General features: G+C 34.3%; 1 protein-coding gene across 8 annotated transcripts in view; it reads left to right on the top strand.

The window, feature by feature from the left end:
* The window catches only part of AKAP9 (A-kinase anchoring protein 9), a 114464-nt gene that overhangs the window by 26917 nt on the left and 68621 nt on the right, over positions 1–18926 (top strand). For 6 of the 8 annotated variants that reach the window (XM_051802148.1, XM_051802143.1, XM_051802141.1 and 3 more), the window contains 5 exons: positions 6836–6880; positions 14293–14346; positions 14745–14915; positions 17355–17510; positions 18470–18667. In XM_051802148.1, coding sequence (XP_051658108.1) covers positions 6836–6880; positions 14293–14346; positions 14745–14915; positions 17355–17510; positions 18470–18667 — 624 coding nt within the window. The remainder of the gene's footprint in view (positions 1–6835; positions 6881–14292; positions 14347–14744; positions 14916–17354; positions 17511–18469; positions 18668–18926) is intronic. The other 2 variants (XM_051802144.1, XM_051802147.1) reach the window with 2 other exon arrangements.

Here is an 18926-nt window from a genome sequence, read left to right as displayed (position 1 = left end):
TACTACTCCTTGTAGTCAGTGTTGTATAGATTATGGAAAATTTGTTGGTACTACTGTACTCCTTAAATTAAAAGTTCGGAAATTGCAGTGGATTTTTGATCACTGCACTTATGGCTACAGCAAAATATAAAACTGAACTTCTTTCTTGTATTCATAATTTGAGTCACTTTGGTTAATGAGGCAAAGAAATGAATTTAGAAAACACTACTTAGAACTGAATGACTTGAGAGATGGATAAACAGTTACTCTACTTTTACTACTTAATGAAATATAATCCTGATTGCTAGTGGCTGAAAGTACATGCTCTGGGAAGTCTGTAACGTGCTCTGTGAGACACTGGCAGTCCAGTTCAGTTCTGAGTGGACATGAATTCACACACTGTTCTTCCATATACAAGGGACAAGAGATGCTGATGTTATTTACAGAATAGCTTAGTCCACTTGTGAGAGCATTGCCTCTAAAATGACATGGCATTCTGAACAAGCATCTCAATGCAGATTCCTTGTGCTTTCCAGGTGAATGCAGGCTTTTATGAGAGATATGGTACAGATGAATGCTCTGCATTTTGACTTGCCCATCCTGTGCTAGGATAGACCATTCTATCTCCATTATTTAATTTCAAACAACTGAGGACTAACAGAGAAATCACACTTTTGAATTTTTTTTGCATTTTTATTAAAAAAAAGCTTAACTTGGTGGAGGGACAGGCAGACTAAATCACACATGGAAATAAAAACTTGTAACTGTTTCATTTATTTTACAGTTTTAAGCCTACAGTATATCTGTACACTTGATATTTTGAACTTTATGGATACACACCTTTATGTATGGTATTTCTTAGAAAGGTCATGTTTTATTTCTTAGAAAGGTCATGTTAGGCCTTCAAAACTGTTTATAGTAAGTCAATAAAACTGTCTGTTCAACTCACAGATTTTCCTGGAGGAGGTAATAAATTTTTTAAGAGTATTTAATAACAAAATAACTATTTCAGTAGGTGAAGATGGGATTTTTTTGCCTTCTAGGAAAAGAGAAGGGTGTATTTTATGAAATGCAGCAGGTTATCTACAGCTAAAGAGAGAGGACTGCTAGGGCAGAGAAGTCCTTAGAGGGAATCACTAAAAATGTTGTAATAATGTAACAGTATGCATAAATTCAACAACTGTATGAAATAACTTTCTTAATCAAATATATTTTGAAGTTGCAGATGGACTCTTCTGATGTACTTGCTTTGTTAGGATAAATATATCTACTACAATTGGAGAAACAGAGTAAAGTACAGAGTCATAGAATAACTTAGGTTGGAAGGGACCTCCGAGGTCATGTAGTCCGATCCTGTGCTCAAAGCAGGTCTGATTAGATCAGGTTGGTCCTAGTGACCTGTGTTGGCCTCTGAATGCATACAGTACAAGACAGATGATGTTAGAAATGGAAGAAATATCTGTGCTGCAGTTGCTAAAGGTTGCACTCATAGATACATTCTGAAGATTGGGTACGATTTTTTTGAGGTCTATCTTATTCCCAAAGCAACTTATCTTATGTTTAAATAAATAAATACGGAGATGCACAGATTTTTCTGATATGTTGGGGTTTTTGTTTTGCTTCTTTCTTTTTTAAAATGTGGCTTTAAAAGAATAAGCCTGGTGATCATGTAAATTTGTGCTTTGACTCTCCTGAATTACTTAATCTTAGTGGCTTCTAAAACAGTATTCACTTCCACAAAAAAAAGCTACTCCCAATTGGGAGAGCATTTTAGTTTGTTAAGTGTGGTCTGTGGCCTGCTTATTCATGTTAAACAAGTAATTGGTATTTGGAGTTGGAAGGGGATTGCTGAAGTCTCTGTGCAGTGTTAATAGAAGAGGAAAATATCTTAAATAGTTTTAGTGAATCTCGTGACTTATTGGTTTTACTCTTGAAAGTGCAATGATTGGGACAGAGAGCCTGTATTACAGTAATTGGATTGGACCTTGCTTAGTTGAAATGGCAGCCAATGTAATAGGCAGTTTCAGGCTAATCTCTGCAATGGAGAATTACAGACAGCTTCCTTGAGCTGTTTGCTTTTTCACCCAACATTAAATCTTCATAGGCTGCTGTGTCAAGAGAGTGAGACAGGATTACTGGAAGCATTATGCAGGATCATTTTCTAGCTAAATTTTGATTCCACTTATTTATTTCATCCTTTACTGGAATTGATATTTAGAATTGTTCTTTCTGTACCACAAAATATACTCAGAATGTCTGACTATACTGCCTGTCTATCTAAAAATATTGACTGGGTTTTTTTGTGGTAGTTTGTACTTTTGTGGTAGTTTGTGGGTAGAAGTTTATCTCCCTGCAGTTTTTATAGTATGATTTTTTTATACCCCAGTGGAATTAGCATGTCCAAATGCAGATAAAAAAGAGTTGTCTTACTCAATATGAATAACAGAAAATGAAATAGAGGTAATCCTCTGGGAGCTTATTTCCCTTCTGAAGTTAGACCAGTTTCTTTTCAGAGAGGACAAATATGTTTAGAGAGTGCAAAGTTAGTGTTTTGCTGTCATCCCTTTCCTTTTTTTTGCCCCTCTCTGTTCCTAAGGGTGGGCTCCTCTATCTCCCTGTATTCCCTCCAGTTACAGAATCTAATTGGAAGAACTCTGGGAGAACTATCCTTAGCCATTCCATTTTACCTTCTATCTGAACTTGTAAATCTCTAAGGTTTTCCATCCTTTGTCAGAGGAACAGTTTATTTACTAGATTTATTAGAGAAATGCCAGCTGGTATTCCTTGTTTAAAGTATTTTGTTTCATGCTAAATGCTTTTTGTCTTGTTCTCACAAAGAGAATAATATATTGAGGTACTAGTTGTATTTGGGTTTTGTATTTATTGTGTCACACACGAGTATCTTTCAGTATTGACATCCGCAGTGTCCTTTTCCATACAGAAAAAAAATCTAGAACACACAGCCTGGAAAATAAATTGGATCAATGAAAATCTCAGATTTAGGACTGCTTCTGTTTTGACTTCTGCAGTTGAAAAAGGAAGAAAGCAAAAGCCACTTCCAGAGTAAATAATTGCTGAGATCACCCTCTCTGGGAAGTCTTGAAACAATGTGTTGAATCACACTGCTTTGCAGGAATGTCCTAATGGCAGGAAAGCAAAAGAAATTAACCTATGTCACAGTAAAATTGTCCTTGAGTCACCTGAGTAGTAAAAGCTATTATACAAAGCTTCTTAGAAAAGAAAAGTTTAAAGTTCTGTGATGAAGAATACCAGCTAATTGACTAAGGTTGGATTAGTAACTCGTCTTTTGTTTTTCACTGGGCAAATCCTTTTGGTAATAGTTTAAGAATAGCTTAACTGTTTGCTCAAGTAGGTGATAGAGTTTATAGCTCCATCCATGCTCATTGTTTCATTTCTATAAGGTACTCCACTTGTTAGTGCCTGAGATTTTGACAGGAAGGAACAGAAAGGGAGTAAGAAGGAGACACTTGGTAGGATTCTTGAGAAGAAAAGTGACAGAAGAAAACATGAGCAGTATGATGAAACAGAGAGGATGGCTCAGTGAGAAAAGGAGTAAGTGGTGAATGTGGGTAAGGCATTCCTATGATAAAAGCATGAAAGCAAAGAGCGACTAAAGGTTTTGACTAGAGAAGAAGTATTTTGGGATGTACAACGAGATGAAGGATTTGAAAAAAATAATAGAGAAATAAAATGTAGTCAAAATTAGCCCAGTCACTTCAGACAAGCTGGCATCCCTTGAAAAATGTTTTGAAATTGAAGAGTGAAGATAGGCAAATGTTTGGAAATAGCCTGTTCAATAGTAAAGTCAGTGTCACGAGAGAAGAGAGTAGATTCTCAGCAGCATATGGTTCTGACTGAAGCCAGTCATCTTTCCATTCACCATCTGGCCAGGAGATTACCAGGATAACTTGCCAATTTTTTTTGATTCATAAGGCAACCTCTGGTATTATTCCTTCCTTTATCTCTGTCAATACTGATATATAATAGATTTACTGACAAAGAAAGTACTTGTATTTGAGAATGATCTTTGCAGAATTACATAGTATTTCACTTTACATTAAACATTTATAAGACCATGTTACCAAAGAATAGAAACTTAATTGAATGCTTAGGTTACCTCTCTGCTGGTGTGTTTTCTGATATGGGAAATTTATACACTGAGAAGTCTGGTACCTTGCTGCAGATTACATTCAGATTTGGCAACCATTTGTCTCCACTAAGATGCACACAATTTAAATTTGATCATAGTAAGTTGGTTTGGGTCATAAATCACCAGGGAATTTGAATTGAATAATTTTCCTGTTAGGAACTAGGAAAGACATGATGAGGCAACATATATGAATAGCCCTTCATATTCAGAATGTTTATAATAGATCCATAAAATTAAGGATGACCCAGGGAGAGGGTTTTCATGGCAGGGATTTTCAGTTTACATTCTCTTTATCTCACTTCCCAGTAACAGTCCTCTTAATTAGACTAAGTTGTGATCCTTTATGAATTACTAGAAACCCATCTGAAAGTGGCCAAGCCAAAATAACTTGGTTTTGCTTCTACCAGCAGCTAGTGCAAGTTCAAGAATCAATCCAGCCTTTTGTAATTACATTTTTGTAACAGTTTTCATTGAGGTCATATAAACATCAGTAATTAACTTCAGGTAGAATTCAGCTCCATGTATACTCAGTCTTGGTTCTTGCTCTTATACCTTCATCCATTTTAATTCAAGTAGTTTAGTACTGGATGTCCGTTCTTGCAAAATGTTTTATTGTCACCTACGAAAGGTTTCTAAAGAAACACAAAAATAATTTTTCAATTTTTGTGGCCAATTTTGTATATGAGTTCTTTTGTGAATCCTGTGATAATATTGAGTATCCAGTGCCTAAGAATGTGACTTCTGAGCAATGCTTAGCTGCATACAGAAACAAGTTACTCTAAAACTGACCTCCTGTATTCCACAGGCTGGTACTCCTTTTTTTGTGTCAGCTTGCAGTATTTCCTCTGAAGAATATATACAGATGGAAGTGGTTTTTAATTTTCTGAATACTTAAGTGTTATCTTTAAAAGTATCACCTGCAGAGTTGATGGAGATAGTTGACTATAAGGAGTCTTCGAGATGTCTTTCAGTGTACTCTAACTATCAACCACGTTACCAGTGAAGAAAATACTAAATAAAGAATTAAAATATCTTGCAAGAAGAGAGTAACTGTTTCTAGCAGGAAATTGCTGTGGGATGCAGTTGGTAGAATATGTACAAAACAATGGTCAGAGTCTAACAAATGCCTGTTTCCAATTCCATAAGGCATTGAGGAGACTGATGAATAGCTTTCTTGACATTATCCTGTCAAAAGATGCCATGTTTCTAACAATATATATATATATGAATTTTTTTTAAATATTAAATATTTTCTTTTAAACCAGACCCCCGTGGCTCAGACAGATGAGCTATGTAAAACCTAATTACTTCTGTTGACCAAAAAAATAATTGAAGCCTACAAAATGGATATGCTTAGTAGTGGAAGAAACTGGATTTTGAAATTACATTGGTCAGGTCTTAGGAAGTGAACATAGCCATTTGGAGGGCAAGATGACTGCCTGTAAAATTCTGGCTACTTGTAATGTTACAGATTCTCATAGCAAAAAAATAGCATGCAGTCTTACAGTGTTGGAGTCTAATGTGTGGCAAAAATACTTGATTTTAATAACCAAAAAACTATCTGCATCCAGGATTGAAGGAGACATTTTAGAAAGATTATTTATGCAGCTAACAGATATTGCACACCTAAATTGATGGAGAACTGTGTGGGTTTTGACAATTTTTAAAAAATTATTTTAGGTTGGGTTTCTTTTTTTTTATTTTTGGTGGGTTTGTTTTGCTTTGGGGTTTTGTGTTTGTTTGTTTATTTGTTTTACTTTAGATTGGTATTCAGAAAGGACCAGCAATATATTATTTTTTTTAAATATGTCTGGCCAAATTACCATTAAAAAATTAGAGAATTATTTTTAGTAATCACCTTCCTTTGAGAATCATATTTTCTCACTCTCACCTAAGCTTCAGTTTACAAGTTCTTTGCCATTTACTATGATTATCTACTAGGTTTGAGTTTATCCCAGGATGTAAAAATTTATTTGTGATCTTTCTTATAAAAAAGAAAGTGTACTTATTATAGTGCACCTTATATAGATAATTTGCTTATTTTCCTACTAATATTTTGATTCTCAAACCTGATACATTTTATGTAGTTCATCAAGATACACTGTATTTAATTCAGGCATCTACCATGGCTTTGTTAAGGCTTTGTTCCTTTAATTCCTCTAATTCATTAGATCACAAGATTTGAGTCTTTGTCCTTTTAGCTTTCCTTGGTTTCCATGGAAGCTGAAGGGTAATATGAGTGTTTGTTTTAAAATTCTAGTCAACATCAAAAGTCATGCATATATAATTGTGTTCTTAAGCCAACAAAGTTCCTAATTAGGTAAAATTGATCCATCAGAGACAAGTCCTTTTCATGGCACTCCCTATTTCTTTTTAAAAAATCAAAAACAAAACCCAAAAAAGTGTTACATTTCCAAGATGTGACCTGTAGTACCTGTAGGTTGTTTGAAGATTTTGTCATGTGGTTATAGTGTTTCCATGGTCACAGTTCAACAGCGAAGTAACTTTTTTAAAGCTGGAATTTCAAGGAAGTGATGGTATCCTTCACTACATATATATACTCATCAAATTCATGTACACCTCAATATTTTCAAATACTGTATATTCTCAGAAACAGATGGAAATCATATTGTTTAGAGTGCCTTAATTGTAAATATTTTAATACTTTATTATATTTTATTTTAGCCGGAAAGTGAAATTTCTACCACAGTAGAAGATTACAGTTCTGAGGTAAGACTGAAGTAATGCTTTTCCTAACTTTCTTTTGACCTTTTCTATTACATGTTTACAGCAATGCTGTGCATAGTTTTTCAAAAAGAGAAGGAAATAAAGAGCAGATGTGATATTATAGACAAAGGTGTTGCATGTTATTACTGGTATGATTTACCATTAAAGCAAGCATTATGTCGACTACATAATGGGATGACTACTGTAATAAATAATGCAGTAGATACATAAACTGTTGTAACAATGTCATCCTTAAGGTTGTATGAATACTTTGTATTGCCATTGGAGTATTGGCTGTGCATAATTTCTACTAATTTTCTGTGGGAAACTATTTAACAAGTCAATTATGTTTAAATGAGTTTCAAAGCAGCCCTTGCTCAATGACTGGCTGAGTGTCAGTCTGCTGGTGGGAGGTGGTGAGTGAATGCCTTTGCATCATTTGTTTGGATGTTTTGTTTTCTTTCACTTATTAAGCTGTCTTTATCTCATGAATTTTTGTTGCTTTTTCCATTCCAATTCTCTCCTTCATCCCACTGGTGGGGGAGTGAGTGACTGTCTGGGGGACTTAGCTCTAGCTGGGGTCAACCCACCACACATAGGCATCTACAACTGCTCTCTTGATGATACACATTGAAGGGTAGTAGTGTATATGGAACTTTGGTCCTGTCAAATAGTTTATTGTGTTTGTCAGGAGTAAACTGCCTCATGCACAAACATCTATCAATAACATGCTTGCAAGAAATAGCCATGGAATATCTGAATACAGTAAAGATTGTTTCTAGTTAAAAAAAATAATTTTTCATGTCTCAATCACCATCTGTAGGGACAATCAGGGTTTTGTTTTGCAGATCTCTGTGCTAAATACTTTAAAACACAACCCAGAATCTTAAGCTTGGCAACAAGTAAGAGGGGATGAAGTAATCAAATATGTGTCATTACTGAAGTAAATTTGGTTTAGAATACTTTGTTCCTCTCTCAGTTTAGCCTTTTACAAGAGAAGATGACTATGCATTAGAATAACTATTTGTTTCATGCTACTATTATAACTTCTTACTGTGAAGCCTAAGGAATATACACAGCAGACAGTATGTCCCTGACCTGTCACACTGCATGGTGCAAAAGGAAAATCATTACTGCAGTGGGCAGTTTAGGCATGCCCTGAAAATGGGAATGGCTTTTCTTTCCCAGTAAATGACCTATCTTCACTTGCTCCTTCTTCCAGCCTATTTTCTTGATCAACTCCATATCTGTTTTGTATCTCCTAGTTTTTTGTAAATTCTTCCCTATCTGTAGTGACTCCTGTCAGTTTTTTCACCTTCCCTTGCTCATCTCCTTCTATTCCTTGCTTGATTTCTTAACTCTGTCTTTGCAGCCTTTTTCTATTCTTCCTTTACCTTCCTCAGTCATTCCAAAGCCTAGTTTCTTTCCCAGCCCTTCCAACTTACTCCAAGCATTGCTCTTCCTTCTTTCTTATTTTAATATTTTTTATCCCTCTCCCTTGAAAACCTGTTCTCTTTCATTCCCTGTCTTAAGTTGGGATCCTGCTAACGTTCAGCTCTACTTGTCCTAAGATACAAGGAATAGCTTTTCTTTCCGACCTCTCATTAAATCTCAGTTAAAGTTTCCTTACTAGAGTTGGTCTTGGCCTTTAGTTGAATGTTTTTCTCGTCCCTCTGTTCTCCAGTTTGGCTCTTTCTTACCCACTTTTTCCCCCTGCCCTTGTTTATAAGCACCCTGACTTTCTTCTGCTGCATTGGTAGAAGGCATTTGGGTGTACAAGTGCAATGTTCCCTCACATTCATTATTGGTTCCTTTCAAATGCAGAGGACTGAAACATGGGGACCCTTGGTCTGGTGAATTGCATTCATTTCTGTGGCATGTTTTTTGTGATGCAAATTTTAAAAAAATACCTCTGAGATCGGCACTTTTGGAATTGCTCTAAACAAAAGAAGATTTTTGTTGAGGGGTAGGTTCAAGGGCTTAAAGCAAAGTTTGCCTGGGGAAAAAAACCCATCCATTTAAAGATTTTGGTCGTCTCACAGATAAAATGTGATTTATTTTGTCCAAGGAATTGAAGTAGCAAAGAACAAAGGGAATCTGACTTTGCTTTCTGTATGGTAGGATGATAGGGCAATATGTGCACACAGTTTGCCATTGAGTGTAGCAGACATGCTTTTGAACAACTGCTGTGACCTTACTGCACCTTTTTAGAATATGCATCACTGTGGTATGTGATTACTTTTAAATGGAATTTGCAGTATGTGAAGAATGAAGCCTTGAAAACAGTTGACAATGTCATTGGTGTTCATGCATGTATTTTTACAAGTCAGACATATTACATATGTGATGAAATATGACTGTGAAATTTTGATCACTTATGAGGTGGTAGGAAGCAGTGTTGGAGCCTGATTGTAAAAGCTCAAGAAAACACATCTTTGCACAAGGCAATAGGATGCAGAAAAGATCTGGTGTAATGCCTCATGGTAATTGTGGATGTGTTTCTGATTTTAGTGTTTTGGGTTTAGTATCAGTTGAATTCAAAGCTCTCATTTTAAAATTAAGTTTTCACATCTGAACACTTAACTTTACCCTGCTTCAGTCTTCAAAGATTTCTGGAGGTACCTGCAGAGGATATTAGGGAGCAATTTTTCAGGTACTCAAGACAATAGAATTACGGTCAGACTGCCATCTGAATGTTCCTTTTAAAAATTGCAGATTTCTGTAAAAATGCAATGACAGATTGCATTTATAGGCACTTTTCACTCTTGCAAAAATACTTTTTAGCTCTCTGAGAGTTATTTTCGAAGGCATAAATAGACACACAAAACTTGTGAATAGTAACACGATACTGGATTTGGTGAAGAACAAGCTCAAGCTCAAGCAGTCAGAGTTGCTATCTTAGTAAGTTCTTTTTAATTCCAGCTCATTATAGTTGGTTGGTATCTTAAATGGGGAGACAACATGTTTAGGAATGCATATATTTTAGGAACTGAATTCTCAATATGTTTCCTGTCAGCTGTAGTCTTACTTTTATTATTCAAAGCTCTGCTTACATTCATGGCCACACTGTAAATAAAATGATCTGAAGCCTTTTCAGTTCCTGAAGATGAGATTAAGTTAAATTTTGTCTGTAACAATGTAATTATGAAGTTGTATAAAATCTTGAGCTTATCTTTTTTACCAATATATAACTGTTACCAGAATTATAAGAAACCACACAGTTGTAGAAAGAGGTCTGTTGATCCGTTTCCTGAGTGATTAGAACATCTGTATTATTTTAAGTGGGTTTTACCAGAAATTAAGTTGAAATTGAGGTTGACATGCTTCAAATTGAAATAGGTCATAAATTGTTTTATTGTAGCTGATAAAATAAGTCAGTTGTTTTTAACTCTTTAGACCCTTCTCTTGAAGAATTGGATGAAATTTAGTGGTAAGTTTTTCCCTCTTTAGGAGACTTATCAGATACACAATTATAAACCAATACAGTTGTCTAAGCAAAATTGAAGGAACCAGTGTATGTTTATATGAGAGTTCTTGTCTTGAAGGACATTTATTGTAAATACAGTCTCTTGTTCAGTTTTGTTCTGCCACCTTTCTAATACCTACACGATCAAGGTGCTAGCCAAAGTGAAGACTGGTAAATCTTTCATATGAGCTTGTCTTTTGGGACAAATTACTCAGTTTGCGCAGGAATGACACTAGTCTTATCTATTTAAGGTTATGGTCTAAACTCAGAACTAAAGGTAGTTAGGCTTTTTCCAACAGGTAGGATTTTTGGGGGGTTTTATAACTGTGTAAGGTAAAGTTGCCCCCATACATTTTCTGTATGCCTCAATTTTATGGTATAACTGAAAGACTTTTCCACTTGTTTTTTTTTCCTCTTATTGACTCTCTTCCCAATTTGCAAAATGTAGCTCTGAAAAGATGATTAATATGAAGTCTACAAAGTCTTTGGGTTTTTTTTTAATTTTAGCGAAATTCTATACCTTAACTACTACATAAAGAAACCCGTTGCTGTGCTATTAATATATAGAAAAATATATCAAGCCATGATATTTTAAAAAACCATCAGTTGTTGTCCTTCAGAAGTTGCTTACCTTAGTTATATTACAGGATTATAATTATTTTCATCACAAACCAAAAATGGCTTTTTTTATGGAGTATAAAAACCCTCCCCCCCAAAATACACTGAAATTCATTTTCCCAGGTTGACCTAATTGCTAATTTTAGCTAGATTTCATATAGTCAGTTGTGACATAACTAGAAGATTGAGGAGAGCTAAGAACATTGACAAAGAGTGTCAGAGGTCTAAATCCTAATTTTTCTGAAGGAATCAGGTGTCCAAAATGTAAAAGAAGGGGGGGGGAGGGGAAGAAAACACGAGGTAAAATTTTTAGTCCATTCCAGATTCTTCTGTATGTTTCTACTACCAAATCAAACAATTGTTAGGCAAAAGTCTGCTTGCCCATATGTAATAGATTATATTATTTTTATGCACTAAGGTATTTTCTATGCTTTCCAGTGATTGAACAGTAGGTATTGATTTATGCTGAGCATGAATTTTCTATATAAAGGGACATCTCTGTAGTACTGGCATTAATGTTGTAAGTAGTTACACATCATATATTATTACTGCTATTTCTGAGGTATAATTTCAGGTCTTCCAAGCTCTAAGGAACATTGAACAGGGTACAGTGATTTCATAAATTCAGTCCTGACCTCTAGTGGCAATTGTCGTGAATTGCTGCCTTGGTTCAGTAGTGGAAGTTGGTTTTCCTTGTGTTTCTCAGAAAGAAGATTCCTTTCATTTATCTTAAGCATATGTATTTACTGATGCAATATAAATTAAACCTTTACTTTTAGCTAATAGACTTCAGATTATATTTTACTTTATAATTGTAAATACTGTTTCTGTGAGTTATTTTGAAAATACGAAGAAGGAAGAACAATCAGACAGAATGTCCTTTGAGGGACTTCCATAACCTTCATTTGTTTCATATCCTTTTTCACCAGAACTGTTGCTGCTGAGTAGCTAATGTATTGTAAAATATAATCCTTTCTTATTTTGTGATTATTTGATTATGCGATTTTATCCAGAGCTCTTGTTAGTTCTTGTTTCCATTATATTAAAATGATGTTTGTGGTTTGATTGTTTCTTTAAATGTTTAATCATTTGCTGGGGTGTGTAACTAAGAACATCATAAGGTATTAAGGCCTAAGGATTTCAGTGTTAAAGGTGAACTGCAAAGCTTTTAAAGAAGAAATTGTAAGAATCTACGTTACAAGTATTTGTGGACTTGCAGATCTCTATATGGGTAAATCACTGAGGCCATAAGACAAAACACAGGAGTCCTATAGGCCTTATCCAGACATTTAGTAACACTCAAGTTGGCGTCTGGAGTACTGAATTAATATATTGCAGATGAGTGAAAAATTAATTCTAAATTAACATATTTTGAAGCTATTAACTCATTCCCAACTTTCTATCTGCTCTGACACAGCAGAATTTGTCATACCAGGAGTTGCCGGGCTCCTCCCAAGGTTTCCCTCAACACAGCACCCTGCTGTGGCTGTTTGGCATTTTTTTTCACATATAGCAGTGCTGTTTGTTGTCTTGTCATGTTTCAACTTTCACTTTGCCAGAAGACATAAGGCATTTGAAAGAAGAAGGTATCAGATGAGAAACAACATAGACTGCCACGTTACTGCGATTCACTTACTCGTGCGATGTCAAAGACCTAGGCTACTGTGAAATGAGGCAGGATCTCTGATGTTCTAGACAGTTGTTCTCAATGTGTGTAGCAAAATTCCTTTTATAAGTTAAAGGTCTTTCATAGAATTTTCAGCTGCTAAGGAGTCTGGAACATCTAATGAGAAAAGGCTTTCATGCCCTTCCTATTAGCTCTTGTTATAAAGCATCCAAGAGTTTTTGTTGCACATAGCTGTGATTCACAGGAAGAGAAGCATGTCCACTGTTGTAGATTACAATAATCATATACTACATCTTTATCAATTAAGCCTAAATAAAATGGGAGTTAAAAAAAGGAAAGGAAGGTTTACATAATAGAGTTTCTATTAAACTACTAGTGTTACTAATCTGGGGCATGAGCCAAAATCTGCATAAAGACTTTGGTGCTAGGCGCTTTGGAGACACTTGTGTATCTGAACATAAAGCAAACATCTGGCAATACACAAATGATACACAGTACCTCTATGAGTTGCCTGGACTGCCGTTTGCTGCAATTTTCTTTATTCTTTCTAAACTAAGGTAGTAATCTCTCTGTGGTGCCTTCATGTTACTGAGAAAATCAGAAATTGAGAGGGCACTGTCAGCCTTGCAAATTCTTCTCTAATGCAGATTTATTCGTTCTCTTAATACCAACTCAATGACTATATTGATCCCATTTGTAACAGTGCACTTATTGATTTCCTTAGGCATGATAGTTCTTTGTAAGTTAGCCCTGACCTAGGCTATGGCAGATGTCTGAGCAGTACAGCTCCTTTTTTTTTGTTTTAAACATAGTATTTGGGTGTGAAATACTATCATGCCTTTCCATTTCTAGTACCATTATTTTTGTTTCAGGCTTGGATGTAATAAACAGCTCCGAGGAGAAATACAGCTATTCTTGCTTTCTCATTTTTATACATTGGTCTGCTCTTTTAAAAGCCTGCCTATCTGTTTTATGGTTCCTCACAAGTACACAGAATGTTCTTTTCATTTTGTTTTTTTTTTTAACCTGTAACTGCTACTTTGACCTGTACTTGCCTTTTGGAGATTCGTTGTTATTGGTTTGCACAGTCTGTAGAACCAAAATTCTCGTAGAAGCTGAAAGGGCTTGCAATGTTAGGTGAGTGAAAGTGGATTTTTTTTTCAAACGTCTTATGTCAAATGTATTGTTTCTGTTCTTTTTCAATTTCACAAAATTCCTTCAAATTGAGGATGAGAGTCTATGATACTGTCTTTCATCCACTATGGAGAGAAAAGTGGCTTTTAGAAAGATTAAATCTTGTGGTGTATAAAAATTTTTTGGAAAGCATAACTATGTTTAATAATATATAGAAATATTAAACCTATAATTTAAAATGCAATAGTACTGTATTTTAATAATTTAAAGTATAAAGCTTTGCATTGGCCTTTAAATCTGAATTCCTTTGTTTTCTCTAGACGTTTAGATTTGTAATAAGATTTTTGTTTTAAAACAGTAGTATCTATTTTTGCAATTTTAGATGTTTTACCTGTTACCTATGCTTACTTTGATGCATTTTGCTATATATAAAGCTATTTTGTATTTCAAATGAGATAAATATAACAATTCCTGTGGGTCTGAAGGAATTGCCACATAAGATTCAAATAAATGGGAAATAGAAAATCAAGCATTATTTCAAATAATGTATTAGAAATTGTCTTTATACAGGTAAATGGTTGCAGTTTTGAGACAAGAACAGCTATACCTGCAGACTTAATCAGGGTACAGTATTGCAAATTGAATTGTAATACTAATGGAGAATACTAAAAACCTCAATTTGTTTTGAACAAAAACTGTGTTACTGACTAATACTTTATTTTGCATGCTGTGCTCTGCATCTGCATTGTTTGCTATATTAATATAGTATATCATTCAACTTGAAATGCAAGCCAATTTACTCCATCTATTAAGGCTAAGATTATAAAGCAGAATTGCTTTATGTCAGTGCTTTTGAGGTGTGAATTATATTAACAAAGGAGGTTACTATGGCAATAAGATCTTTGATGCTGTATTGTATGTTAATGTTCTAAGGCGGCATTTGGTACAGAATATAATATTTGACTTTACTTATTGTGATAAAACATAAAAAATGGTGTGTAAAGGAACTTGGATTGATTTAGGAAGAAGAATTTGGAGTTGGAGAGATTCGTTCAGAGCATGGAATGCAGCACTCTCACACGCAGCTAGCGGTGATGGAGAATGAATTGACTGGGAAACAACAAGAGATTGAAGAACTAAGCAGAGAGATAGAAGAAATGAGGGCAGCCTATGGTACAGAAGGATTGCAACAGGTATAATTACCTTATGTTGCTTTCTACTTGCTGTTTGCTTACATGCAAAAGTGCAGAGCATCAACAGAAAGAGTTCACACTTAATGGCAGCTGTTCAGAATGCAGTCAGTGTGTGGTGTCAAATTAATTACACATAATTTCTTTCAATCATATACCATGTGCTCTATTACTTTGAGTGGCATTTCCGCTGTGTGTCCTTTTTCTCTGTATTTTGTGACTAAAATGCCAGTGACTTTCTTCAAATCAGGAGTGGAAAGACAATTTTCTTCAAGAAAAGCCCTAATTCATCTGTAGTTAGGCAAAGACTGTATGTCTTTGATACCTTCCTGTTCCTCCAAGATCAAAAAAACTCAGGTTTTACTCCCTAGGGAATAATATAACTGAACCAAAATGTATTTGTTTGTCAGACTTCACAGCCTGAAATACAAAAACAACTGTGTCAGAATGTTTTAATTAAAAACATCTAATAATTTGGGGTTACAGAGAAGATTTTCTTATTTTAAAAATACCATTGAAGTATAAAGTTAGTTTATAAAGTAAGGAATATTCTTCCATTTTGAGCCAGTGGTACAACCCACTCAAGTCAGTGATTTGTAGTGCTTCATGTCTTATTTGTCTCTCTCTTTTAATTTGGATTCAAGTTATGTCACTGTTTTCCTATTTTTTTGCAAAATACTATAGAATGAAAAAAACAAAACAAAGTTCTAATATTCAGTTATTTTCACCGTTATTATTGCACAGTTATAATTTTTTTCTGCTTGCATTTGTATCTGAACTGTGAAAATAGATGTGTTTTCCACAATATCACCAGTTAAGTGGGTTTTATCTGGTGTTGAATTTCAATTATTGTGTCTTGTATCTGTTGTGCTAAACATAATAGTCATAATCATAGCATAATAAAGAAAATAAGCGTAATTTTAGTTTCTTAAAGTTGTAACTACTGTTAGTTTTTTCTGAAAGAGCTGAAAGTAAAAATGTTTGCATTTTTTAAATGGCTATAATTACAATTTTTAAAATAAAAGTACATTAAAATCTGGGGCTTTGGACTGTGGTACAATAATATTTTAATAGTTGCAGCATATTTTTGTATGATAGTGGTACGGTGCATAATATTTCAGTCAAGAAGTGCATATGGTTTATTTTTCAGAAGAAACAAAAGGAATTATAAAAGGGAATTGGGAAAGATAGTTGTGTGCTTTAGTTCTACCTGTTGTGTCAAGAACAGAAATGGAATTTAGAAAGTTGAAAATTATATAACATTGTGTGGAGTGGAGCTGACAAATTTATTAATTTGGTTTCATTGAACAGATGCAAAGGCAAAGGTGTGACACACTTATGTTCCTGATCTGTGCCTAATTTTCTCTACTGTAACAAACATCTGTTATTTCCACAAGGCCCGTGCTTTTAAAGTAGGAGTTCACTCCAGTGTTCTGAAAAGAACTTTAAAATAATTTCCTCAAATTCTTTGCCTAGTTTCACTAGGCAAAGACTTTTTGGTTGAGACTTTTGGTTTTTATGTCCCTGTCCTCTAAATCAATAAACTTTATCTGGAAGTATTTTACTGTTAGCATCCAAGACTCATCACATAACTCAGTGAAGATTTTGTGGGGGAAGACTGTAAACAAAACAGTTAGAGAGGGTAACTAACGGTTTAAGAAATTTGCAATATGTAGAGATGAGACTTCCACTAGCCTTCAAAGAGTTCAAATTAAAAAATGGACTTTAAAGTGAGTAACATGTTTATATAAATGCACACAAAAATATTACCAATTAGTATTGTAAAATTTCTGACTGCTTGAGTGTAATCCTAGAAAAAAATAAAACAGTTGCAAAGGATTTTTTGTACTCTTATAATTTCTTCATCATTACAAATTACAGAAGATTTATCTATTAAATATGCTGTATCAGTTTTGCAGCTGGAACTGATGTTTTCATGTAGTTATGAATAATTCCTCTGGGTTCACAATGTAGGATATTGCATGGTATCTATTACATCCTTTTAGTATGATGAATGCAATTTATTGCACTTTCAGTGACAGAAGACTTGAATTTATTGTGGAAAAAGTGTGAGAACATGAGTAGTTGAACAAAATTGCTGAAACATTATTAGTAGATATTCTGGCTTCCTTTATGGTAGTTTGTTTATGTGGCCATGTTTTTATTTTAAAAGCAAGTTATATATTTAACTAATTAACCTTCTTAAAAGTGCAGATTTTGTTATTTGTTAACTATATTTTATGGAGAGGTCATATATTGTTAAATGGAGGGGGGAAATTGTTTCTGAAATATTTACAAATAGAGTTTGTGAAAACATAAATGCTTTAGTGGTATGACATCTTTGAAATGGAGATTACTTATTCCTACTTAACTAAAATTAGCTAGTATTACTTTGTCTGTGGCTTTTCTATGCATTAATAGTTTCAATTTTATCTTTTATAGCTGCAAGAATTCGAAGCTGCTATCAAAAAAAGAGATGACATTATCACTCAGCTCACTACTAACTTGCAACAGGCACGGAAAGAAAAGGATGAAACTATGAGGGAGTTCTTGGAGCTTACTGAGCAAAGTCAAAAACTGCAAATTCAGTTTCAGCATGTAAGTTACAGAGCTACCAATATTTATTTGGGTTTGAAAATAGATGTTGCTTTGGAGACTCCATAAATAGCTACTTCCTGCAGAAGCACACAATTTTTTGTGCATTTTTGAAGAATTAGTCTCTGTATAGATCGACAGACCTTTTACTGGTCCTACTGTTGTTGTTATAGTACCTGATTTACTTTAATAATTAACTATGAAATTATAAAGATTAGTCTGTTTTCTTTCCTAGTATGTGGTAGTAGCTTCTGATAAATACTGAATTATGGCAGTTATCTTGGGGAAAAACACTTGTGTAATTAGTTCTCAAAGCTTTGTGCAGAAATTTTCCCTTTTCCTGACATTTTCCCTTTGAAATCAAGAGATCCAGCCATCAACTTACATGGGACACTATGCCATGCTGCAGTCCATCCTATATTTTTAGATAAAATCTACCTTTTGTGGTATTATTAGAAGGTAATTTAAATAAGAAAGTGAAGCTTCAGAAAAACATTTCTTCTAAAAAGTATGGTGATTGAGGTGCTACAAACACTCAGACTACAGCTTACAGTGTTGCAGTTGAATATTGTAGTATTCTGTGCTGTTTAAGCACATTATATAGCTTATTTTCAGATTCAAGCAGGCTATATTCTGAAGCCTGAGCTTTTACTATTCAAACTCTGATTTTGGGCTCAGTAGTTGCAACTAGTTGATTTTACTGCTTAGTAATGTTTCTGAGACACTGCTCTCCTATGTTAGCTTACTATTAATATTTAATTAATATTAAATATCTTTCTATTGGCTAGCCATCCCAAATGATTAAGGATATTTCAGTTCCTCCAAAATAACTTAGAAATTTGTGCAATAATCTTTGGGCTTGCAATATGGAAGAAGAAAGTAAAGATCACTCTTTCTGTACGTAGTGCAAGCTGGTTTTGAAAAACGTGATGTATTTTAGGTTTTATTCTTTATCATTCAAGTTGCAGGCAAGTGAAGCCCTAAGGAACAGCAGCCATAGTTGCACAGCTGCTGATTTATTGCAAGCCAAGCAACAGATACTTTCACATCAGCAACAGCTAGAAGAACAAGAATGTCTGCTAAAGAATTATCAAAAAAAGAATGAAGAATTTGAAGAACAGATAACATGTCTTCAAGAGAAAATCACAAGATACGAAATGGTATGTTCCTTGCTACACAGATCTCTTTTCCTAGACTCTTTTCAGAATTTTGTAGTTCCTTTGAAATATAAGGGCCAAAGCACAGATAATGAGTGTGTTGTGTAAAATGCTTATGAAGATTTTAGGACTGTTTCTGTTAATTAACACATAATATGTGTATAATTTTAAAACTGAAAATTTTATGTCAATTTTGTGTATTATGCTTTTAAAAGTTGCAGAAATATATACAGCAAAATATGAAACTATACTACATGTTAGA

The sequence above is a fragment of the Manacus candei genome, unplaced genomic scaffold (assembly GCF_025592945.1).
Source record: "Manacus candei isolate 608988 ecotype Guabito, Panama unplaced genomic scaffold, ASM2559294v1 h1tg000056l, whole genome shotgun sequence".
Classification (NCBI taxonomy): domain Eukaryota; kingdom Metazoa; phylum Chordata; class Aves; order Passeriformes; family Pipridae; genus Manacus; species Manacus candei.
Note: the sequence above shows the minus strand (reverse complement) of the source record. Positions and strands in the feature narration are given on the sequence as shown.